The sequence below is a fragment of the Phyllostomus discolor genome, chromosome 3, assembly GCF_004126475.2.
Source record: "Phyllostomus discolor isolate MPI-MPIP mPhyDis1 chromosome 3, mPhyDis1.pri.v3, whole genome shotgun sequence".
NCBI classification, from domain to species: domain Eukaryota; kingdom Metazoa; phylum Chordata; class Mammalia; order Chiroptera; family Phyllostomidae; genus Phyllostomus; species Phyllostomus discolor.
In genome coordinates, this window is record NC_040905.2 from 63333189 (window position 1) to 63358684 (window position 25496).

The window sequence follows — 25496 nt, forward strand, 5'->3', positions numbered from 1 at the left end:
CAGAAGTGTGAAGGGAAAGTTATTTTTTGTCTCCTACAATACATTCATACTACTAAATACATTGCAGTCATAAAGCAAGGGTAAGATGGCGATAGTGGTAGAAGAAGAAGGGACTAGCCAAAGACATGTATGAATGACCTACGGATGTGGATGACAGTGTGGGGATTGACTGTGGAGGTGGGGAGATGGGCTGGGCAGAGGAGGGCAGAGGGGGAAAATTGGGACAACTATAATAGAATAACAATAAAAATGATTTAATAAAAATGTATGGCTGTTACACAATGCAGTTTTCATAGTGATAAAAAAAGAAGGATCTCTAAATTTTAATGTAAAGAATCTCTGTGATGTGTTGTTAAAATAAAATAAAAGCAAAGTGTACAACCTGTATAATGTGTGCTAGTAGTTGATAAAAACAGAATAGGTCTCTATAAACATTTGTTTTTAAATACCCAGAAGAGTTCTGACAAGATACAAAAAAACTGGTTAAGAAGTTAGTCACCCCACCTCGGGAGAGAAAAGGACTGTCTGGGGGCAGGTCAGGTGGGGCGGGGGGAGGAGGGGAGACCTTCCTCTGACCGTCTTTTGTACCTTTTGAATTTTGAATCATGTGACAAAATTACATATTAAAGAAAAATTAAATTTAAAAAAGTAAGCCAAAAAGAAATATAGAACATATAATGGACAAACTCTAAAAACTATAAAATACTCCTAAATTTATAAATTCAGTCAAGAAAATTCCTTAAAATATGGATAGTGAGGTTGAACTGACATTAAATACACCTGTAGTTTCTCATGGCTGGTACCTATCATAGCAGACAGTCTTTCTATCAGCATCATGCTCTCCCTGCATGATGCCAAGGGTGAGCTAAAGAGTCTAGACATATCTAAGCTTTTATTTATCTAATGTGATTAGAACTAGCAATCTTTCATTGACGTTATTTGCATTTCTTTTTTTTTCTTCTCTATTTGGTCAGAGAGACATTTATTGTGGATTAGTACCACAAACCGCAGCCATATAATTATCAGAAAATAACAATACAATTAAGGAACTCCCTGGTAATGAAGCTAGTTATGAAAACCTTACATTTAGACAGATGTCCTATGCCTATTCGAAAAAGCCGACTTTTACGTCCTTTAACTAATCGTGAAAAAGTTTTCATTATGAAAATCAAGAGACACAAAGTCATTCTGAGATTTCAGACATCTTAGAATTACTAGGTAAATTTTAAAGCTATAAGATAATCAGAAGAGCAATTAGCCCTATTCTCATGTTGAAAATTGCTATTAGAGTATAATGTTGTTTTTTTTTCCCCAGTTTGGGATCCAGTTTGGGTTTTTTGTCTATGTTCTACTACACAGTAAGCACCTCCAGGAGCCTACAAAGACCTCAGTAAAAACAAAACCATCTGTTTCCATTAATTAAAATAGGACATGGAAACCAGCTAAATTACTCCTGCCCCAAACAGAGACTCCACTGTCTGCCCAGGGTCCTGGGTCCAGTGCCCAGGGAAGCCACCCGCCTCATGCCGGCTCCCCGCCACTTCTCCCTGCCCCACCCAGATGCTCACTCTCTCACATCACCAGGCTGATCTGGAAAAATGACAGTGGTTTGCTCCATAACCAAATCTTGCCTAATCTCGTTCTCATCACTGCTCTTTTTATCAAAGAAACCCAAGTGACTGAGGAAGGTACATTTGTGCTGCCCTCCTCACCTGATCTTCAAAGGCTCACTGAATGCCTCATAGCCAGAAAAACAAACAGAAACACTCTCCACGTCTTGGTGTGAAGCAGTCTCAGTGTTGTTACAAGAGGGCCAGTAACAACTGGCTTATGTCTTATGAAGAAGACATTTCTTTCATCTCATGTCTTAACTCTCCACTTGGATTTTGTATTCTATTGGAGACATATATATATATATATTTTTTTTTTAAACAGAATAAACACCACCTCCACTCCTCCACATGTGCCCTCCTCCCCAAGTCTTCATGCAAAGATTAACAACACAGAAAGATGTACTGAGCTTGCTCTGTGGCTTCCAATAGCCCTGTTGGCATTGTCCGCACACCGTTGTGACGTAGTTTGAGAAACAGCCTGTTGCTAATGAAGATCTTATTTCTTGCTCTGACAACTGTTACCTTAGTAACATATTCTTCCTCCAAAGATGTCTAGGCTCTCATTCTTATCTATACACCTGCCCCCCTTTCCAGATAAACTGTCATTCCATATAACAATGCCCCCCGCAAGACTTTAGAACCCACAATTCTGCCAAGAACAGAATCAGAAACCTTTCTCATGTCCCTTGGCAACATACATCTCTCAAAAACTTCCCTCCAGAGATGTGAAGTGTTTTTGCTTGCAGGAAGATGGTCAGCCCCCTCACCCACTCTGATTTGTCTAAACTTCTATGTCATCACCAAACATTTTTTCCTCTGTGAGTAACACAAATGTCTCTTCCTCAGTGTTGCTTTTATTTCTAAAATCCTCCAGGGAGGATGACTTTCTGGCTTCTTATGTTCCCATCTAATTCTTACCTTCCTCTGTAGAGATATTAATCTCGCTATCATTATGTAGAATATATTGCTATCATTATGTAAAGTATATTGAAACAGTTCTACATTCTTCCTGTTCCACTTCTTTATTTCCCCTCATAAGACCAAATTCACTAGCTTCAGATCTTCTGGAAGCTAAAGGAGCCCTAGGCTCAGCTCCAGGAAATTTCTGTGTGCTTTCCATTGATTCACATCATCGGAAATCCTTGCATCGCCGCAGATTGGCGAGGACAGGGCTGCTGTGGGCTTCTGCAAGGACTCACTTCCTAGTTTCACCATCACTCCTGCTGCCTGGTCTCCCAGTCTTGTTTTCTATCTATTGAAGTCCTGTCTCTTTATTTTTTAAAAGACTTTACTTATTTTTAGAGAGAGGGGAAGGGAGAGAGAGAAGGAGAGAAACATCAATGCGTGAGAGGTACATTGATCAGTTGCCTCTCACATGCCCCCAACTGGGGTCCTGGCCCACAACCCAGGCCTGTGCCCTGACTGGAAATTTAACTGGTGACCTTTTGGTTCACAGGCTGGTGCTCAGTCCACTGATCCACACCAGCCAGAGCTGAAGTTGTGTGTCTTTAAAGGAAGTCTGTCCAATGAGCTGTCTGTCCTGCTCATTGCAGAAGTTTTTGTGCTGTGTTGCTTGTTATGTGGGCCGATTTAGAAACCTGGGGAGTCTGGGTACCCTGAGAGATAAATAAGAAATGGTCTATGGGTTGGGTCGGGGCTAGGGTGTGGTGAGTGAAGCAAGATTTCAGGTGAGTCATCCAGTTTCAGGGTCTTTTATTTAAAATTCTGTCATTCTTTAAAATTTTGATATTCTGTTAGTCATGAATTTTTATGTTAATTTTGACTCTTTATAATATTGCATTACAATATTACTTGTATTGATTACTGAGACTTTTGATGCTTCTTTACATTTTGTGCTTTTCTCTTCTTACCCTAGTCCGGGCCCTTCTCCGGGGTCTGTCTCAAGGACAAGGCCAGCTTCACGAACTTGTGACCTGGGCATATACACAGGACCTTGAGCTTGGTTCAATGCTGTACTGTCTTGAAATTCTTGGTAATTTTTGAACAAAAGGCCCTGCATTTTTATTTTGCAGTGGGCCCCACAAATTGCAGAGCTACTCCTTATCAGCAAAGTAAATTTAACATCAAATGGAGAATCAAGCCCTGTGTTTTCTTTCTCCTCAGGGAAAATTGCAATTGTAGCTTTCATTCTACAGATTTCCTGCTTCATGTTGTCAATCATTCAATTTAAACCAACTACAACTGGGCTCTGTCCTCACAGTGCTTCCTGGTAAGTCCTCCTAGAAGAAATATACTTTGGCATCTCAGCTGCTTTGTGGAGAGAAAATGCACACTGCCTCTTTCTGGAACCATGTCTGGGAGACTGGCTTGGTTCTGCAATTCATCAGAAATAAGAAAAACAAACACTATGAATGGAGAGCTTGAAAAACAGGTGGGCACCATCTCCCCACCCAAGAGAGTGGATTTAAAAGGAAATTTGTTTATGGGATGGGGTTTTAAAAGGCAACCTGGAGAATTTAGCAGAGATGTAAATAAACAACTCATCCTTGAATTGCATTAGGCTACAGAATAAATATATTAACCAGCTTCAGTCAAAGTCTGCCTTGAATCTGACCTTGACAAGACCCAGTGGCTAGTGCTGTCACCATCCCTCCCCCCAAACATCAGGCAGTTTTAAGGCAAGGCTACCTCACAACAGGCATCCTGGCTTCCCTCCCACGAAGTGAAGGTAAGCAGAAGCCTATCACATTTCCTCTGATCGCTGCCTCCTTGACAGCCCCCCTGGAAAGCCTGCGGGCAGTCAGCAGACACCAGCCTTGTTTTTATATGGTATAGTCATCTATAGATACAAACACACATCTATTACCCACCAGGGGTACTGAACTGCTGTGTCGGCTGCAAAGAGCCCAGGTCTGTGGTCAATTCCCATTATGTGCAGAAACAAGCTGACATACTGAACCTGGGTCACCAAGGAATGTGCAGGACCCGCGGTCAACCTAGAACTGGCAGAAAGAAGAGGGATGTGCTCCAAGGCCTTTTTCCTGGGTTGCCAGCATCCCCGTTCAAGGAAGGGATTTTGGATTTTTCCTGTCCTCAAATCTTCCTCTTCCTATGTCTGTACCACATCCCGCCCCCAACCTCCTCTGGGAGAACTTATGAAGCATTTCTGCAGCATGGCTGAAATTATTATTTCATATATTTAAATACCTTACTAAGTAGACCACAAAAGAACACAGCCTCTACCAAGGCAATTCAAGTATTACTAAAAAGTGGTTCAGTACAGCCTATAACAGTGCTTAGATGAAATTTTAAGAATTAAAAAAAATAAATCTTGCCTTCCCCATCTTTGGCAGACTAACCCAACTGTATTTTTTTTTTAAATCATTCTTGGCACTGAGGCCTATCACCTGCCTCCTTGTGTACTCCAGCCTTCTGCACTGCCCCCAGCTCCCGGCCCACACCATGATCTGGAAGGCCTTCATCCTCACCACCTGGTGCTTCCTGCCTGTGACTTCCTCTCAATACTCCCACACACCGATGCTGACTCAGACACAGGCATTTCCAATAACCCAGAGTTACAGGCTGAACCAAAGCCAACCACTGACCCAGAGTTGCCCACTGCCCTAGACCTTATGGGTGATAAAGAATTGACCATTGATATTTATCTGCAGAATATGCAGGCTTTGGAATTGTCTACTGATGTGGAATCAAACACCCCCAGCTTTGTGGAAAAAGCCACTGAGGAGGCCCCAGTAAGTGTCACTGGTGATTATTCGAACGAGCCCACAACCAGAGCACCAGACAAGCCAAGCCCCTCCAGGGAAAGCAACAAGTTCATCTCAGTGCTTGTTAAAATGAAGCAGATTCTCCATTGACCGTGATCTTTATTCTACCAACCACAACTTCCTAAGATTAGGAGCTTCTGCACAAACCTACCATAGGAGTTTGAATAACTCAGAAGACTGGTGAGCCATAGGATGTACCCAGTTGGGGAAAAACACAGTGGAGAGAATTGCCCACAGGGAGATGAGGTAGGTTTCCTAACCTTGTACCATTTAATGGTATCAGTAACTATTCATTTGAAATGAAAAAAATAATTCTTAATTTTCTGAAAAGCAATCATATACAAAGTACTATGTACTGGGGCAAGCACCATTCATTCTATAATAAAATAAATACAATATTTTTTGTCAGGTGCGGAGGGGAGGATGAATTTTTTAAAATGAGGTTCTTCTTTGAGGAAATCACTACACTAGATGCTTTACAAATGTCATGTTATGTAAGTCCCACAAAAATCCTATATAAGGGACATTATTGTTCTTATTTTATATGTGGAAAAACTGAATCTTGGAATAGTTAAGTTCCTAGGTGGCAAGTGGTAGAGTACGCCTCACACACAGGTCTGTATGATTTCTAAAAATCTGTGTTCTTTCCCTTGTGTTATTATCCTCTATATTTTTTATCTGTTTGACTTTAGACTGTTATGGGAGGGAATGGGGAAGGACCCTTCACAGTTCTACCTTTTAATTCTCCAGCAAGGACCCTGAAATGTGTAGTGTAGGGGAGCTACCCTGCTTCAGCTGAAACCTGTAGGTCATGCAAAATTGTCAAGGGAGTCCACCTGCAGCCACAGACACTTCAAGTGAAGCAGTCCTTCTTTAGAAACACATCTAACCATGGTTGTTAACCTTCACTGCGCATTTATGACATGGATATGCCAGGAACTATTCTGGACTCTTTCTGTATTATCTCGTTTAATCCTCACAGTGGTACTGTGAGATAATTCCACTACTATTATTCTCCCTGATTTATATGCACATGAGGAAACAGATTTAGAGGTGAGCAGCAGAGCCAGGCTGAAAGGGACCAGCCCCCTCCAAAGCCTGGGCTCGGACCACCGTGAGGATGTGTGCCCTGGTCTGCTCCAGAGGGTAGGCTGTAAGGGCACCTGCTCTCCTCCAAACCAAGAAAAGCAACATCAAAGGTCCATGAGACCATGGCCACTTAAAAAACAACAAAACAAGACAAAACCAACAAACAAAAAAACTAACTGGGTAACCGAGGTCTCCATAGGACAAGGGGAAGAAAGACTATTGCTTTGTTCAAACAAGGCACTGATGAGGAAATACACTGTTGTGAGAAATGGGCGTGAAGGACACACTCACCTGAGAAGTGACTATGCCACTGTAGGCGGGAAAACAGTTTGAAAGGAATCAAAGAAAATATTTGAAAGTTTGTGGCCTTGGGGCTCAGCTGTAACACCATTGTAAATTATTTCATGATAAACATTTTTTTTTGTCCATAAAACACTGTATCTCTGATTCCTTCTTAGAACCTAACCTAAAAAAAAATAGAAATACTGGGGGTATGTTCAATTGCATTCAAGTTTAGTTTTTTAGAGGACAAACATTTCATGCTTCCTTACAACTGAATTTTCATCTGCCCAGCCCAGTATGGAATAACAGCTGAGGGTGTGAGCTCAGAAATCAGATTGCCTGGGTGTGAACTCTGGCTCTGTCATTCACTAAGCTATAGGGCCCACTTCTTTCAGGAAAGACATGGGGATAATACTTATATGTTTATTTTGAAGGTTAAATTATGACAGTATTTGTTAAATGTTTAGCATAGTGCCAAAGTAAGCATGCAATAAGTATCAGCAATTGTTGTTCCTATTCTTGTTGTTATTGATACAATTAATTGATTTGGAAATAATAGGTAATGTAGTTCATCAGCTCTATTATCCCTTGTCCGAATGGACAAAACAGGGTTATAGCTTGCTAAATCTTTTTGTTTCGTTAATGATAGGAAGTGGCAGATTGTATTTAATAAAAATGCCAGAACTAAGGGGAGCACTGTCTAATATACATTGCGGGAACCTTCACCTATGACTTCTGAAAATTAAGAACCAAATGGTCACAACCAACACTCAAACTTCCTGACTTGGGTCAAGGGGGAACTTTGTACTGAAAAGCAGGTGAAATGTTACAGACTCCTAAGTCAGGGGTGATCCCTGCTTACTTCTTAGACTTGGGTCTTTTACTTCCCTTTAAGAAAGCAAAAACGGTGCCTTGTTTGCATGTTTGTTTTAGCCCATGAGGCCTGGCAAAGATGGAGCTGCCTGCTGGACTTTAGGAGGATTACAGTAAAACGTCCAAAGCAAACAGAAAAAGTCGATCTGGGGAACAGGAGATGTCAGTGAAGAGAGTGGCATTCTCCCCGGTTTTTAGATGGTGCAGCAAAATAAACAAGCGGCAGGAAGTCAGGCACCTGAAATTCCAGCATGGTCTTCCCCATGTTCGACTCCAACATGTAGTGGTAGGCTCCGACGCTGGTGCTGGGGTCATCCGCGTCATCCAGGGTGCCCTTGGAGGGAGCAGAAAAGGGAAATGTTACGGATTCCCTCTTCTTCTTTGGGTGATCACAAATGACAGCTGTGGCCCCACAGGGACCCTCCTGTCGTTGTCCCGACCCTCCAAATGTGCACTCTTGCCAAGTCTCCAGCTGATTTGGGATAAAATCCTTAATCTCACCATGACTCAGGGGAAAGAGGGTTTTATAATAAAGTTGAATCTGGTATTTGGTCAGAATGTTAACTGATTATGTCTATTCACTAAAAGAATAATTGTCCCAAAGCAGAAATTCCTGTATCTTTGCACAGGGTTGTTGTTTTAAGGTTTTATTTATTTATTTTTAGAGAAAAGAGAAGGGAGGGAGAAAGAGGGAGGGAAACATAAATGTGTGGTTGCCTCTCACATGGCCCTTACCAGGGACCTGGACCTCAACCCAGGCATGTGCCCTGCCCGGGAATTGAACTGGTGACCCTTTGGTTCACAGCCCGCACTCACACCACTGAGCTACAGCAGCCAGGCTTGCACAGGGTTTTTGTTGATGGTGGTGTTAATGTGTGAGTGGCTGTCCTCTGAGTATTGCCTTCATGAGTTATTAAACTCCTGAAATGATGACCTTGCTCTGATTCCGATGATAACCAGGCAAGATTATATAACTGACAGGGAAAGAGTTCTCCAGTTGTGTGGACCGTTCATATTTTACTGCCATAATTCTTAATGGGAACTTTTAAAATATGCTGGTTTGTGGCCTATAGACATGGGTCTTGGTTTACACTTTCACTTCTAGATCACTTAATCTTTAGCGAACAAGGTGGGTGGGTGATGAGTAGAAATGAAATTCTCCTTCAATTTAGTTAGAGGGAGTGGCAATAAAAAAGCTAATATCAGTTCTGGGCCACCCTTCAATATCCCATGGTCTTGGATCCCTGGAAGGTGGGCAATGGCTTTGTGAGACTGAACATATGACTGCCAGCATCAGATAGCAGCAAATTTATAGCTTTTGAATGCAATAACATTAACAAACTGCTGCTGAAATATTTATGTTGGCTCTTTAAATATCCCAGAGGAAATTCATCCAGAAGTCTGCAAACCTTATATATTCTCTTTCCTTAGAAATTTCCATGAAAAAAATGATAAATTACCTTTACACTGATGGCCCCTCCCTGCTTCTGAGTAAATTCCACACACAGAAATCGGCGTCATTTTCCTAACTTCTCTTCCTCAAAGGCAGTTGAAATTTACAAGGTAGCAAAACAAAGGCTTCCTTTCATCCTCAGAGAAGATATAGAACAGAGCTCTGGAGTTCTCCAAGCCTGGTCAACTACCCTGCCCCTTTCCTTATCTCTCCTCTGTGTGATAAGAGCATTTATGAGGGGGTAACTGTGAGTGTGATAATGTCTCTCTCATTATCAATAGTTTCTCCAGAATAACCAAGCCTTTACAATCACACTAAGGGAATCAGACAATGAAAATCTTAGATTTGGTTCATCTATGCTGAAGACAAACCAGGAGTCCGCTGATCCCTCTGGTAATGCCCTGTTTCCGCCCTGGGAGGTTGTACAGGAAGAGATACCCGCCACAGCGGGGATCCAAGGCTTCCTGGAGGCTTACGGTGTGGAGGTAACAAGAATCGGGACTCCAAATAATTCATGGGCAAATCATACATTCCTGAATTGTTGAGAAAACATGCTGTTTAAATTTCTAAGACAAAGTTTTTTGCTCTTAAAGTATTTTGCATTCAGTTATATCCATTACAAAAATTTTCAAAGCCCTCTGAAAGAATTGATTAGACATGATAATTCTAATAGTTAACAAATCTGGGGTACCTAGCTTTCCCATATCTAAGCAGTCAGCAATTCCATAAAAATACAGGTTGCAACCGTCCATGGTGGCTGCACTTTTAATAAGCACTTCAGACAATTTGTAAGATTAGTTAAATTTAGGGGGAAATGAGCTAGTTTGCCTTTAGATTAAAGCAGTGTTCCATTGCACGTGGTCTCAGTCCCTAAAACAAATCAATGCTCCTCAAGCAGCAAACATTCAAATAAACAAATCAAGGTGGATCAAATTATCTACATCGATTGAAAGCTTGATTCATTGTGATCCAGGGGAGTTAAAGAATATTACTGAGATGAAGAATAGGGAGCCAGCTCCAATTTTGTGCTTTCCAATCAAGTGTTCTTTATGCTGAAAATTAATGATTTAATGGGTAAAAAATTAAATGGGGGTGAGTACCCCCTGGTGGGTACTCACGCTAGTGGAGGCGACTGCTTCCTGCACGCTCTCCATAATGAATTCCTTGGTGATCCTTCGAGAGGGAAGCTCATTGAAGAGGGAGTTGATTAGGGCCACTTTAGCTGCATCCCGTCTGGCTTCAGCTCTACTTAAGCAGCACTTGAGAAGGGAAGGAGAATAGGGTTCATTGAAAGACTTACCATTCACCATGTTGTCCCTACCTCAATGGGTCTCTAGACATTTCTATTCATACATTTACTGTCTCATCCTATTCTTTCATACATATTGCTAATGCCCTGAAGATCATACAGATTTTCTTTCAGTCCTAGATTCCATGCAAATGTGTTGGTTGGGCTTCAAATGCTCTTTGTCTTATTTCATAGCCATTGAATAGTTACTATGCATCAGAGGTTACATATTCTGCTGATAAATAATCACAAAAGTAATAATGGCTAACAGTGTGTGCCAGGTGATTACATTCACTATCAGGGCCTTCCTCAAATTTTTCTTTTTCTTTTTTTTCAGAGAAAAAAATGTAAAGAAAGAAGGAAAGTGGAAAATACTTTTACAGGTTCTGGAGTCAGAAGCTGCTTAGCTTCAGATTCCAGCTCTGGCACTTACTAGCTGAAAGATCTTGGGCAAGTTAGTCTTTCTGTGACTCAATTTCCTCCTCTGTAAATGGGAGTAATAGTAGCCCCTCCATAACAGGTTTGAGGATAGCCTCAAATAGTTAATATAGATAAAGCAGTGCAAATATGCTCTATCTAAACACTCTGTGAGAACACTCCAGTCATATATACATGTATATATATATATATATATATATATATATTTTTTTTTTTTTACTTCCAGGTTAGGTAAGGAAACTGCTGTCAAAATCTACTATTTTTGCTTTTCCAGCACTTATCTTCTACCTCCTTCTAATAACAGTGCCCTGATTTTCTTGGGGACCACTTTTCTACCTTGGTTTCAGTCCATGTAGTTTGGATGGGATGGGCTCCATTTGACCTTCCCAAAGTTAGCAGCCAGAGGCAGTATATGATTAGTAACTTGTAAAAAAATTAATTTTTCCCAAATGTAATATTGTTCTCCTTCTTCCCAGCCTGGCTTCCCTGTGACTCACATGAGTCTGCTCAATGTATGCTGATTCTTTAAAAAAAATTAAAAATTTATTGATTTTAAAGAGAGAGGCAGGGAGGGGAGAGAGAGAAACATTGATTTGTTGTTCACTTAGTTATGTATTCATTGGTTTATTCTTGCCTGTGCCCTGACTGGGGCAGGAACCCTCAATCTTGGTGTATTGGGATGACACTCTAATGAACTGAGGCTGGCAAGGGCTGTATCCTGATTCTTTTCTGTTCTCTCTTTCTCTGTACTTACTAGCTACAACTCCTATTCTAGTTCTGGCCTGGTGTGGACCCTGGAAGTCCAGACAGAGGGATGAAGCCCTATGAGAATAGCACTGTCCCTGGAGCTCACTCCTGTTGGAGGGCCCCCCAAGTATGGTGGCCTCTCTCCCATAGCTTCTGTGAACTGTCCAGGGTCCTAGACCCTACTCCAAGACCCCTAGAGGGAAACGCCAGGAAGAGAAGCCCAGGCCCAGGTCCTGGTCCACAGGGTGGCCAGGCACCCCTGGCTCTGCTACTTAGTTACTATGACATGCGGGATGCCTGAATTTGGGGTGTATTTCCTCACTGGATAAATGGGGAGACTAGCCTCTCTGATGTTGAAGCCTCCTGATATCTAAAATGCATGATTCTCAGAATCAGTAGTGCTTGGTGACTGATGTGAAGAAATAGGGAAAGTACCAAAGATCCCACTTAATTTTGCAGTTTCGCAGCCTCAGTGCCTTGGCAGCACCAGTGGGAGAAAAGCCAAACCCCCACAGGTTGCTTTCAGCACACACTGCCTCTACCTCATTTGCCCGTTGACCATCTCGCACTGACCAGGGACACTCCAACCTCACAGCATTGTGTCATCCAGAGGCCAGCCTCTCCTGTCCATCTCCACAAACCCAGTATGAGTGTCCCGAAGCAAGGCCCTGGCCCTCTGGTTTCCCCACAAGACCTTCCTAGAACAGTTGTGACTACTATTGTAAAGATGTTGCACTTGACTACAGATTACTTTCTCCTGCCCCTGTCCCAACCTCCAGGCCTGGGATGTAGGGCCCTACGTTGTCCTTGAGTATCTTCCAGAGTGCTGCCTCCGGGGGTCAGTGCCAGCAAGTGCACACGCACTGTTAGTACTTGCAGTTAGTACTGCGGACAAAGTAATGACAAGACTTATGAAATGGTAGGAACATGAAACCAAGGAAAAGAAATGTGTCAGTACCCTAATAAAACAGAACAATCAATCAAAAAAGAAAAAGAAAGAAAGAACTCATGGACACAGATAATAATGTAGTGATTGCAGTGGACGGGGGTGGGTGGAGGTAGAAGATGGTATGGGAGATAAGTGGTAATGGAAAAAATACAATAAATAGTCACTTTCCTGCCAAAAAAAAAAATCCAGCTACTTTAACTTACAACACAAAGAAATTTCTAATATCTCTCTGATATAAATAATTGAGCTACAGATCTAAAATGTAGGTGAAAAGTAGTTTGGGGCTTTTTTTCCTTAGTGTGGAGTGACAAGCAAGAAGGCTTTGTGGTAGCTTTTGGCAGCAAGCAAAGCTATTCAAGGTTCAGACCTCTCCAAAAGTGTAGGTGCCTGCATTAAACTGTGAAGTGTGCGGGGTGGTGCCTGGGCAGAGGGGTTGGCTCTACATTATGGACTTGACTGGGAGATGATGGCACATTGAGTCCTGAGTTGGCAGTATTTCACTGATGCTTGGGTGCCACCTCTTTAGAAAGCCTTCCCTGATCACTCCCAAGGCCAGCTGGCATTCACCACACTGTCACATAACTGTCTGCTAGTGCTTTGTCCCCCAACTACAGGCTGTGAGCAACCTGGTGTCAGGGTCTGTGACTATCATCTTTGTGTCTCTGCACCTGCAGTATGGTTCATTGAATGAATAACTAAATGCAGCCTAGGAGATTCAAACACAGGTCACTAATGCACTTGCTAAAATGCTCAAGTAATCCTTAAAAAAAAGAATTAAAGATATACATTTATTGTTTTTGAAAAGCCCCTTTTAAATATGTCCTGTATAGTATGCATAACCCAGTGATATAAAAAATACATTAATACATGAATTTCAGTATATAATTGGACATTAAGTTCAGACACTCTGAGACTGTCATTTTTGCCTGAGTATAGGATACATTTATTAGTCTTTAGCAAATCACTTCCTCCTTAAAAAGCCAACAAAGTTTTTGCAACTATTATTTGACATCTATAGGAGCAGCTCATTTTAATAGGAATTTGCTTTACCAAATCTATAATAAACCTATTGGGGTTTTAAAATTTAGAGAATTAGATTCAGATCTGGGCACTCTTGAGACACTTTATATAACTTTCTATCTAAATAATAGCATTTTGCACCATCTTTCATAGAGAGAGACCTAGTAAACGCTACGTAGATAAAAGAAGCTATCTATTTTAAATGAGACCAGCTAAGTACTAGATCAAAGGCACCACATACACTTATAACCAAATGGCACTGCTTCTGAGATCAAAGTGCTGCCGGGCTGCAGGAACAGAAAGCTTGAAAATGGACTATGGAGACCTGACTGATATCAAGATGTTAAAGCAGACACATGTCTTTACTTACTTTATTGTTGCAATGCACAGAATCTCTGGTTAAAATGGGGGAGAAAGTGTACCAATTAATAAGTACATAAAATAAATTCTGGGCCATCAAAGGGCTTTTCTTACTATTGTTCTTTGCATTTCTGAAAGACAAGTACTTCAAAATGTTCATAATGTTAACCAGCTGCTTTCTCCTAAAATTTGGAGCTACAAATCTAAGCCAGTGAAGGCTGCATATTTTTCTTTAGGGATCTTTAATGGGACCTCTCAAACTGTAAGGACCTGTGTTTGGGAAAGAAATTTAGCCAAAAGCAATCTGCTTGGCAAATCTAAATCAGAGTGTGGCTTCTGCTGTGAGAACAGAAACTGTTCGAGTTACCATCAAACAGTGGGTAAGTGACAGAACGTTTTATTGATGTGTCCAAACTGGTCATCAAAGACATCATTTGGAGAGTGAGTGAAGTATGGGGTTATTTCAAAGCAACTTCCTGCGAGAATTAGACTTCCCAGCCTGTATGGTTGATTCTTGCTGTTTTTCAGCCAAACCTCAATCATGAATACAGATTTGTAAACCATGCCATATCTGCTAACCATTCTTACTTAATATAAAGAGACAGCTTCTGTCCTTTGCACTTTGTGAAAGTGCAGAGCTGGAATATTTACTAGTCAAGAGTCTAGGAAAGTCAGCGGTGGATTTCTTAGGCATGTGGAACCACATGCTTCTCATGAGGCTGTCAGGCTCCACTCAGACATTTATCTTGATGCTCAGATGCCTTTCATTGCTGCTAGATTATAAACCAACATAATTACTCGAAAGCCTCCTGACTCTAATCTAAAATTAAAGCAAAAAGTAATAATAAAAAAGAGCGTCTATAGCATTGTTAAGGAAAATGACATGAAGGCAATAGCAGCCAGCCTCTGAGCAAGCCCCAGTGAACTCCGCCTCCCGGCATCCACACCCCCGGGCCGTCCCCTCTCACACTGTGCCAGGGCTGATCTGTGTCACCAGCAGAACACGGCAGAAGTTATGGTGTGCCACTTTTGATATTCAAATATAAAAGACACAGTGGCTTCTGTCTTGATCACACTTGTCTTCTCTTTTGGCTCACATGTTCGGGGAAAAGTTAGCTTCTGTGAGTGAGCAGTCCTACAGCAGGGCACATGCGGTAAAGCACTAATGCCTTCCACCAAGAGGCCCCGGAGGGAGACTGGAAACCGACCCTCCAGCCTGGATCAAGACCTCAGATTACTGCAACTCCAGGACACCCTGAGCCGGAATTACCGAGCTAAGCTGCTTCCAGATTCTTGAGCCTTGGAAATCAGATGATAATTTAGCTCTGAGGCAATTTGTTATCCAGCCATAGGTAACAAATACGAAGGCTTTGCACAAATCAGGTAAGTAGGACTTCTCTCAGCTCATCCTTGATGGAGAGCCTGACAATAGTAATCCTTGCTGCTGAGTTAAGCACTTTATGTTTATTGTCCCATTAAGTTATTACGACAGTATAGTGAGGCTGGCTTTATTTTGCAGTTGAGGAAACAGAGATTACATTTCCCAAGGTCATACAACTTAAAAAGTGACCAAAACAAGATTCAGCTCCAGATCTATCTGACTTGAGAGTCTACAGATGATTAAACATTACACTATTTTCTGTTTGTCACAGAAATGGTCAGTCACCTTGGAATAGAGAGGATATACAATATGGCTAAAGCCTCACAGAATTCTGAAATCAGTATAGTACTTTAGCTAAAACTCCAATTTTGATATTCTGTGGGTCACTTGAACATAAGACTCCAAGAACATCTCTTCCCACCTGGCATGGAACTCAGCTTCCTTTAGAAGAAACTGTGCTCAGTGAGGAGGGAAATGTGCTCACAATAATTGTCATATCCTTTTTCCTCCTGATGCCCATTTGATGCTTTTCTCTACCTAGACTTAGAAGAGAAACAGAGAGAGAAAGGCCAACTATGTGTAGACCAGAAGACCAAATGTCATCTTCTGTAGGAAGTTTTTTGTGCTGTCTGGAAGTGACCCTTGATTAAATGTGAGTCATGAGAATTTGGGACTTTATCGAATAAGATTGCTAAAAAAAAAAAAAGATAACTTGTCAAAATTAAACGCTATTTGAATTAAACTTCCCAAGATCCACTTGATAAGAAATTCTCTCAAGACCAGCTCATGCTCATTCTGGTCTGTATTTTATTTTGAGTGTTAGATCACCAACAAGCTACTGGGAGCCCATAGGGCACACTCTGAAGATCATTGTTAAGCATAGGCCAGGATTCTGATACAATAGCTCAAAAACTTTAGTGTGCATAGTATGATCACCTGTGGAGGTTGTTAAACACGCACAATCCCAGGCCCCGATCTAACCTACTGAATCAGGGTCTCTTCAGATGGATGGCGGGAGGTGGGAGGTCCTGCATTTTAACAAGCTTAAAATGTACTTTTGAGGCCAGGTGGACCCAGGACTATTTTAGAAGAATGTTGCTCTAGCTTCACTGAGTGTCCCACATCTACTTTGGCAGGGATAGAATCAGGTTTTGTGGGATCTGAAGTTTACAAAATTTAGGGAACTTTGTTTAAAAAAATGATATGAAATTACAGATAAAAAAATTGACACTGTTATTCGGAAGGAGCCTATGCAGGGGCTTCATTGGCTTCATGGTGGAGAAGGAAAGCTCTCTTCTCTATTGTGCTACAACACTCTGCATTCTAATACTATGGTCACCAAATGTTGGGGAAAACCCACTTCTTTGACGGGATATCCAATAAATGAACTCAATTTGGACACGATCGCCTATAGGTAGCATCAACTACCTCTGATTAATAGCTTTGTCCTGCAATACTGCCCCCACTTCAGACACCAATGTCACATCCAGGTTGTTACTTGTGTTTCTGAGCAACCAGCTATAAATGAGAGGCTCTCCTGACTCCTTCCTCCAGCCATTGTTGGAATGGCTCATAGTACTCAGAACAATGTACTTACTAGATCACTGATTTACTAAAACAGGTACCTCCAGAGGAAGAGATTCACAAGGTGGGAAGGGGCTCAGAGATCCCCTGCCCTCTCTAGGCCCACCACCCTCCCAGTGCTACAGATATACACCAGCCTAGAAGCTCTGCCAGTCCCACCATTCTGGATATTTATGGAGGCATGATGTAGGCATGAATGATTAAATCCTTGGCCATTGGTGATTATGGCAAGCATCAGCCCCTTTCCTCTCCTAGGAGGTCAGAAGGTGGGGCCAAAAGTTCAAACCATTTAGTCACATGGTTGATTGTCCTACCCACTAGTCCTCACCTTTAGAGGCTTTCCAAAAGTCACCTTACTGACATAAATTTAAGTGTGGTAGAAAAGGGTTTTGTTATGGATAACGAAAGATATCTTTATCACTCTTATCATTTGGGAAATTCCAAGGATTTAGGAACTCTGTGCTGGAAATCAGGATAAAGAACAAGTATAAAAATTTCTTACTATAAATCACCATATTACAATGGTAAATCCACTCCTGCTAACATCAAAAATGCTAATTTCTCACAAGGAAATTCCTCAAGAAAAGCAGTGTTCAAGCTGAAAAAAAATTCCTTCATGACAGTTCTAAAATTGGGCCCTCGGGAAGTATATAGACACTGCTGATTTAACTAAGGGAGGTTTCAATTTTCTTCTTTTGCTCAGCAGTTTTTATTTCTTCAGTGATAATTTTCCAAAGGGTCACACTAGGCAACAAAAAATTAATCAACCGAGATTAATTTTGGCCAGTAGCCTGTCTCAAAATAGAATAGTGGCTAGTCAATTTTTTAGTATGTATAGAAGTTCTTAAGTTAATTGAAATAAAATTCAGTAGTCATGTACATGTCATAAAAATAGAAATGCCTAATAAGAAAGTAGTTTTATTGTTAATTATTTTACTTTAATAAGTAAACACTAAAGTATTTACTTAAATACTTTATTGATAAGTGTGTTACTGTTTATAGGAAAACCTTATAGCCAGGCTGACACAATTTCTACTCTGAACAATTATACTCCTGGTGGCCCTTATTTGATTAACATTTTTTTCCTGTGCATTGTGTTAGAAAGTAGGTAGGATACACGTGTGTAGTAGCTGTTTCTGGACCCCAAGATTTTACTGTAGATACATCCCAACTCTAGGGCTTTCTTTAGGAAAGCACATGGAAAGACATCGATATAATAACATCTCTCCATTTTAAACAGACTTCTCCATACAACAGACTTCTTAGAACTATTCTTACTTGTATTTTAAAGACATCAAGAAAAAATAGGTCTACAGGTTCAAGACATATAAAACCAGGTTAGGAACACTTTACTCAGTGCCTACCAAGGGCACCAAGGAGTTGAAAAATGGTCTATACGGAGTGAGGTTTTTGAGCAAGAATAGAAAAGTAATAGTAAATGTGACAGATTGTATCTGCATGGGAACTCAAAGCTGAGATGTCCTTCCTGGATTCAAGGACATGTCATTGTTATTGAGGCAGCATGCATGCAGCTCAATAGGACATGGTACCCAATGGGATTTCCTGAGCTGGGACTTTTCAAGTGGCAAAACCAAATAAACTGACTCTGTGAGAATTCTTGCCCAAATCCTTTAGGCTGTCAAGTCTTCATTCAGGTGGTTGAGAACATTTTGCCTTTGTGACTTGGAGTCTAAATCTCAGCAAGTGACTTGACTTGCAGAATTTGTGTGTATGGCCTGCCAGCTCTGGTCAGTGTCACCAACACCTTGGTTTCATCGTGACAGCAAGCCATCAGCACAAAGAACGCCATGAAACCAGGCCCTGCTGCTAATTGTCCCCCTTTCAGTTCTTTAAGACCTTGACTGCCCTGGTTTAAGCATGAACATTTACATGTGTTCCAATTTATCTAATTGTGGATACATTAACATTTTTTCCCCTTCCAGATGGTGATGTGAAAAAGGGCAACGGTTGAAACCCAGTCACCCAAGTTAATACCGTGTCTCTCTCTCCATAGGTCAGGCTGGCTGCAAATAAGTTGGGAACAATTTGGAGCTCTGTGCGTGCTGGGAATGGGGGTCTTGGCTAGGAATGGGGGAAGGGAATGGTCTGGGAGTCCAATTTTCAGAGAAAACTCACCAGTTCCTGTCAAGTGAAAGAAACGTTTCATGCACATGGTGGGTCAGAATGTTATTTTTATAATATAAACCACCTGGCCTCCTCCTCATTTACCTCTGCCACAAATGCTATTCTACACACATACCTAGACCAAGGTCCCTGGTAACTATTACAAAACCATGTTGTGTTTTGCTCCTCGAGGTTTTTTCTTTTCCCTTTTTTCTCTTCTTTTCTTTTTTCAAGGTAAGGTGAAGACAAGATGAATTGATCGGGGCTCAAAGTTTTGGTTTATTTTTATAGTTGCTTTGATGTAAAGGGACTTGGCTCTGATTGCACTTGAGAGGGATGAAGGGGGGCTGGGGAAGGATGGATTCAGCCTTTCCTCCTCACTCAGCAACTCCTGAGATGGTGAGCATCTTCCTAAAGCTCATCAGCTAGGGGCTGGGGGACTCCTGTGGCGTAAGACCCAAGCCTTTATTTACCATGAAGGCCTTTCCCAAGTGTTTCTTTCCCTACACTCTGCTCTTCTATTTGGAGGCCAAGCACCTTTATTTATTTTGTTTGGTAAGAAAAGATACAGATTGAAGCTCCGGGGAAATAGTGTATGGTCTCACTAAAACAGCATGCACTCCCAGTTTTATGGGCAAGGCATTGCAGTTTTATCATCGGCTGATGTATGACTTTCAATGGAAAGAGGTTATAACTAATCTTCCTATCTTGGGGTCTTATTAGTTACAAAATGGGATGCTTTCCTGTGGAGATTTCTACCAAGAAATACCTCTTTTAGAAGTTAAGGTACATTGCATATAGTGTGCCGTGCATCCAAGTCACGTATACAACTCCAGAGACAGAGGCAAAAGAGGTCATGGCTGATTCCAAACAGAAACACTGGACATTAAAACAGCATCAGTAAAAAATTAATAAATAAATAAATAAATAAATAAATAAATAATAGCATTAGTGAGGGTCTACAGTCTCAATTCTATGGCAGAAACTAACTCCCTGTTTGAGGCATGGAATGTGAAGATTAGGCTTTATTTAATAATCGGTAAAAAGGGAGCATTATAATTCCATTAAGTCAAGTCACCTGGGAAACAATTTTATCAATTTAGCTTGTTGTGATTTAAATATACTTTTATTCCCTGGACTTTGAGAGGAATCATTCAGTACAAGAAAGTATGAAATATGTGTTTTATACCTGATAATATAGGTGAAGTGAGCTTATAGTGTTACATAACTAAACAAAATTAAACACCCCATCAGCCAGTATTTGTCTTAAAAAAATAGTTTTTCTAGGTACCTTTCTAGGCAAAGGCTTTGGTTTGTAAACTAAGTGGCACAAAAATTAAACGCCCTTTAGAAACAGAGCCTTGGAAGACCCTCCTCTGCTGCGAGTGTTCCACGCTGCGTCCCCCGGCTGTGTGGTCCCCTTATGCAACGCCAGCACAAAGCCAACCAGCAGCTTGCCTGTGGAAATACTACATATCTCGGTTTTGTGTGGCGCCTGGAATTATACAAACAGCTTAAGTACCTGGACCTAGTGTTTAACACCTGTATTTATTATTGTGAAGCAATTTTAACAACAGCAAAATGCTTGTGAAAAAGATATGATACCCCAATGAATATGTCCTACGCTTCAAATAAATTGAGCTAGCACATCAATGTTTTAGCCAAGGGATACATTCTTTGTTCACCCATAACTCAGGCACATAAATAATTGCCTGGTCTAGTACTATACCCAAAGGAATTTCTGCTTTTTATTCCCAATAAGAATAAAATTCATTAATCCAAATCATTCTAGCAGACTATATGGAAGACCATGTCACTGGCTTGAAAATAAAGCTTGAATCACAAACCTTTTAATCAAAATTTAAAATAAGATAAAACACTCAATTAAGTACCCATTTTGGATTTGGAAACAAAAACAGCCGCTGAAATGATGAGCAGCTTTCCTTCTGAGTTTATCAAGACGGAAGCCAGAGGTGGGTCTGATGGCCCTTGTGTAGTTCTTATTGTAACAAATGGAAATTACTGCCAGTATTCACTGTCATGACATATGGCTAGGGAAGGATTAACTGCCTAGATGAAAATGGCATAAAAAATAATCCAAAATGCACGAATTCCTACTTAATGCCTCTAATATTAGAGGATGGTTTCTTTTTATAAAAGACACTGTATCAATGAATTTCAATATAACTTTCTAAAAACATAATTTTGTATTAACAGATCATTTTGTTCATTATTTAGAAATTAAAAAGAAATCATACTTTCACTTCTCTTTTCCTCTACTATGGTAGTTTATGAAGGAGTGGGTTAAAGACAGGATTATGGCTGTTTTCTTTCCCTCCGGCTCTCTGTATTTTGGGGGGTTGTGGTGTCAAGCCTAACTGAGAATTCTTTAATTAGCCTTCTTGAACACAGCTTCCTCTTTACTTCAGTAGGAGGTTTCTTCTCCTCAAACCAGAGGTTCGTGTCCATCTGAGCCTATGACTGCTTTCCTTTGATGAATCAGAAAACTAAAGTGCAGTCTGAATGTCACTTTTTTAAAGAATGAATGAGCATAATCTCTTACAGTTTTCATGAAACTAGAGGGATTAATCCTGCAATCCAGTTCCGCACTACACTTCAAATATTTTCAATTACTTGGCACCATTGGAAGTGACGTCCATGCCTCAGTAAGAAGGCTACTGCTGGCATAATGGTTTCTCCATGTCTCAGCACATGGTCTTGGCATTAATAATCCATCATGAAATGATTTGCAGTGCACAAGGGTGACATTTGATTACGTGAAAGGCATTGCAGGAATGAACATGTAGGCTCTCACAGGCCAACTGCTGGCAAAAAACATGATGAAATGTTATATGGTGAAAATAGCATTTAAGGTGGTTTCTGAACTGACAAAAAAAGTACAAGGACATTGCTTTAGGGGAAATTTTCTTTCTTTCTTTATTTTCCTTCCTGGTTATCTTTTCTCAAATCATATTTTGGAGGGCCAAACGGGTTAAGGGGCCAGATTTGGCAGCCAATCACCCAAACACATTTTCAAAACATATTTGATTCAGGAAATTCTGGATCTTTTAAAGCAAGGATGTTAACAATACTCCTGAGAACCTTAAAATATGATGATTTAAACATAAGGAAAAGGAGACCCTGAGATGATCAGAGAGATCATCAAGACTCCTCCATGATGAAAAGTTGTTTTTTCATTTTGTTTTCTATTTTTTAAAGACCACAAAGAGGATGTTTAATGTACTCCCTAAGGGAGTCCTCTCATTTGGGGTAGAAATTTATGAGACAATTGGGAAATTCACAGTTCTCAAGGTAGCAAAAACAAAAACATTATAATTTCTTAGGCTCATATCCTGTAGAACCATTCACTGATCTGTCAAATGCATTATATTCTAGATAGATTATAATGTGTGCTTTTTACATATGAACAAATTTAATGCATACTTGGGTAGAAGTATGGCCAAATCCTGGTTATTCATGGTCATGGGTATAAGGTGGAGGGAAAGTTACTAATGTATACATTAAATAGAGAGAGAATTAGAAGGTTTTTAACATCAGCACTTCCAAATTAATCTACTTCCAAAACTTTAGTTACAGATATGAACCTAATAAGATGAGCTGACTTTAGTGTTACTGACTTTCTTCTCAGCCCAGTCTTGCAGAGTTAGGTGAAATATCTTAGTTCATATGTTATACTGCATATAATAGTGTATGCTATTTTATGTATCAATCAATAATGATTATACACAAAAGTGGACAAATATAAACCTCATTGATTCTTAGGATTTGTCATTCATTCACTTAGTGAGTCGTTCAACAAAATTTATTAGGCACTTTCTACATGCAAAGCACAGTGCTTAAAGTCATAGCAATATAAGAGTGCAGACCCTGTCCCTGAAGCACTTACATTTAATTACAGAGACAGAACATGCACGTAAGTAGCTGTAGCATAAGGTAAAAGGAAACCAAAACCAAAAAAATTAGAAGGCAAACTGAGATAACTGCCTGGGGAAATCAGAAGTTGAGAAATCTAGCAGGGAATTCAGGGGAATTCGTGGAGAGTGTGACATTTGAGTGGAGTCCTGGGAGACAGGCAAGGTTTAGACGTGGAGAGAAGTCGGCAGCAGCGCTTCATGAGGAGGTTATGGTGTGTGTGTGAGCAGCTGAAAGGGGTCATGGCAGGAATGAGGAGCAGTTAGGATGAGTCGCTGAGTGTCAGAAGAGAAATTTGGGGAGATAAAGCTGGAAGGACAGGTTAGGGCCAATTGTAGAGTCTTTATTGACAGAATAAGAAATTTAGACTATAATAAAAAGGTAACAGGGAGCCCTTTAAGCCTTTAAAAAAATTTTATTTTGAAATACCCATATTTGCCATGGATAATGTGTGCTTTTTTGCCCAAATTTTGAAGGAAAAATAAGGATGTGCATTATACATGGTAGTACTAATTCTGTATCTATACGAATGTTTTCATTCTCATGCTTATGCATTAAAAGTGTAAGCAATAACAATATCTGTATGTAAAATAATACCCTGGAATATGATCATTAGTTTTGTTTCTAAATATAAACTAAAAAATTGAATTAAAAAATTAAAACAAGATTTTTTTCCCTTAAAGTTGGGTCAAAAATGTGGGTGCATCATATATAGGGCAAAATATGGTACATTTTTGACTTACAGAAAAGTTTCAAAGATAATACAGAGAATTCCCAGGAAATAATCAATATCACCTAAGTTTTCATGTTTTAAAGAGATGAGTATAATAGTGCAGTATTCCAATATCACATTCCTATAATTGCATCCTTTCTCATGCTTACTGTAGTATATTTGTCAGTTTTATTCTTACTCAGAAACACCAAAAGATTTGTCTCCCTTATTTATCTTTTCAAATAAGTGGTTTTCATGTCTGTTGACTCAGTCCTCACTTTTTGCCTGATTTCATCAATTCCCCAAAACTACCCTACATATAGGTAAACATCAAATCTATGTTAAAGAACAAACACTGAGATCAACGTACAAACACTAGATGAAAAAGAGCCCCTCGACTCATCTTTTAAGCAGAGTGCTGTCCCTGAGTCCTACACAGCCATGGAGCTGAGTGATTCTTCTGTCATGATCCTGCTTGAATTTGGCGGGCCATTTCAATATAAAAATTTGTGATTTTCTTCAACTCAAGGAAAATTACTTCCATTATTTATTTCCTTTGTCTCTTTCTAGAACTGTTATTAAAATATTTATCTTCAATATTTACCCCCATGTCTTCTGTGCTATTGTTTTCCATCTCTTTGTCTTGTGTTTTCTAAGTGATAGAACACTTACGTTAGTATTTTTTTTTTACTTGGTTATCCTTTACAATTTTTTAAAGGATTTATTTATTTATTTATTTATTTTTAGAGAGCAAGGAAGTCAGGGAGAAAGAGAAGGGGAGAAACACCAATGTGAAAAAGAAACACTGATGTCTGCATCTTGCATGCCTCCAGACCAGGAATCGAACCTACAACCCAGGCATGTGCCCTGACCCGGAATCGAACTGGCAACCTTTTGCTTTGAGGGACAATAGATGCTCAAACAACTGAGTCACACCAGTTAGAGCTCCTCTACTAATTTGGCTGTGATCTATGTCCACCTGTCGATTTACTGCTTATTTATTTATTTATTTTTCTAATTCAGAAATCATATTTTAAATTTCCTGTTACTTGCTTACTCCTGATATCATAGATATTTGAGTGATAAGTATCTTCCCACAATTTTTTGAGGATTCTCATTGTAATACTCTTATGTCTTTTGCTACTTGAACCATTTCTATTCTTTTGTTTGCTCGCCTTGAATTTTTCTCTTTTGCTTTTGGGTTTCCTGAAATGTTTGGCCATCTTTAGTCCATTGACATTCGTAGACAGAGAAATACATTCATTTAGGTGGCTGTCAAGACTCTGGCTGAGCCTGTCTGTTTCCCCAGGAGGTCTCCCCTGAAAGAGGAAGTCTGATGGGAGCTCTGTGTGAGTGGGCAGGTTCATGTGCATTAGGGATTCCCTTCCTCAGTGCTGCCTTTCTTCCCCCTCCCCTGCCTATCATTCTTATCTAAGTGTCTGGGGTTATATCAAGCTCTGTTCTGAGGCTTCTAGACCTACTTTCAAATCATCCTTCTAAGGCAATTAATTCACTTTCATTACTCAGAGGTCAAGATCCACTGGTGACCACTACTCAGTGCAGAAGGTGGCAGGACTGTGTTGACTGCTGCATCAGAAGTTTTGAAAACAGTTTTTAAATTATCCTTAAAAGTATCCCACACTACTGCCAGAGTAATCTTTCTGAAACATATTTGAATATATCACTCTCCTTCTCAGAATCCTCCAGGGGTGCTGATTTTATACAGAATAAAACTTGCTGTCCTTTCCAAAGCATGAAGATCCCTGTGGTTTGATGTGGGTACTTGGCCATCATTTTCCACTACTTCCCTGCCACACACATGTAGGCTCCCAAAATTCTGCAAGTGCTTGCGGTTTTCTCTTCTCCATGCCTTTGTTCACACTGTCTTCTATGCTGAGAATGTC

General features: G+C 40.3%; 1 protein-coding gene across 2 annotated transcripts in view; it reads right to left on the minus strand.

The window, feature by feature from the left end:
* The window catches only part of LIX1 (limb and CNS expressed 1), a 50583-nt gene that overhangs the window by 5632 nt on the left and 19455 nt on the right, over window positions 1-25496 (minus strand). For both annotated transcript variants that reach the window (XM_028513815.2, XM_036020584.1), the window contains exons 3-4: window positions 10175-10315; window positions 7842-7937 (exon numbers count right to left, since the gene is read on the minus strand). In XM_028513815.2, coding sequence (XP_028369616.1) covers window positions 7842-7937; window positions 10175-10315 — 237 coding nt within the window. The remainder of the gene's footprint in view (window positions 1-7841; window positions 7938-10174; window positions 10316-25496) is intronic.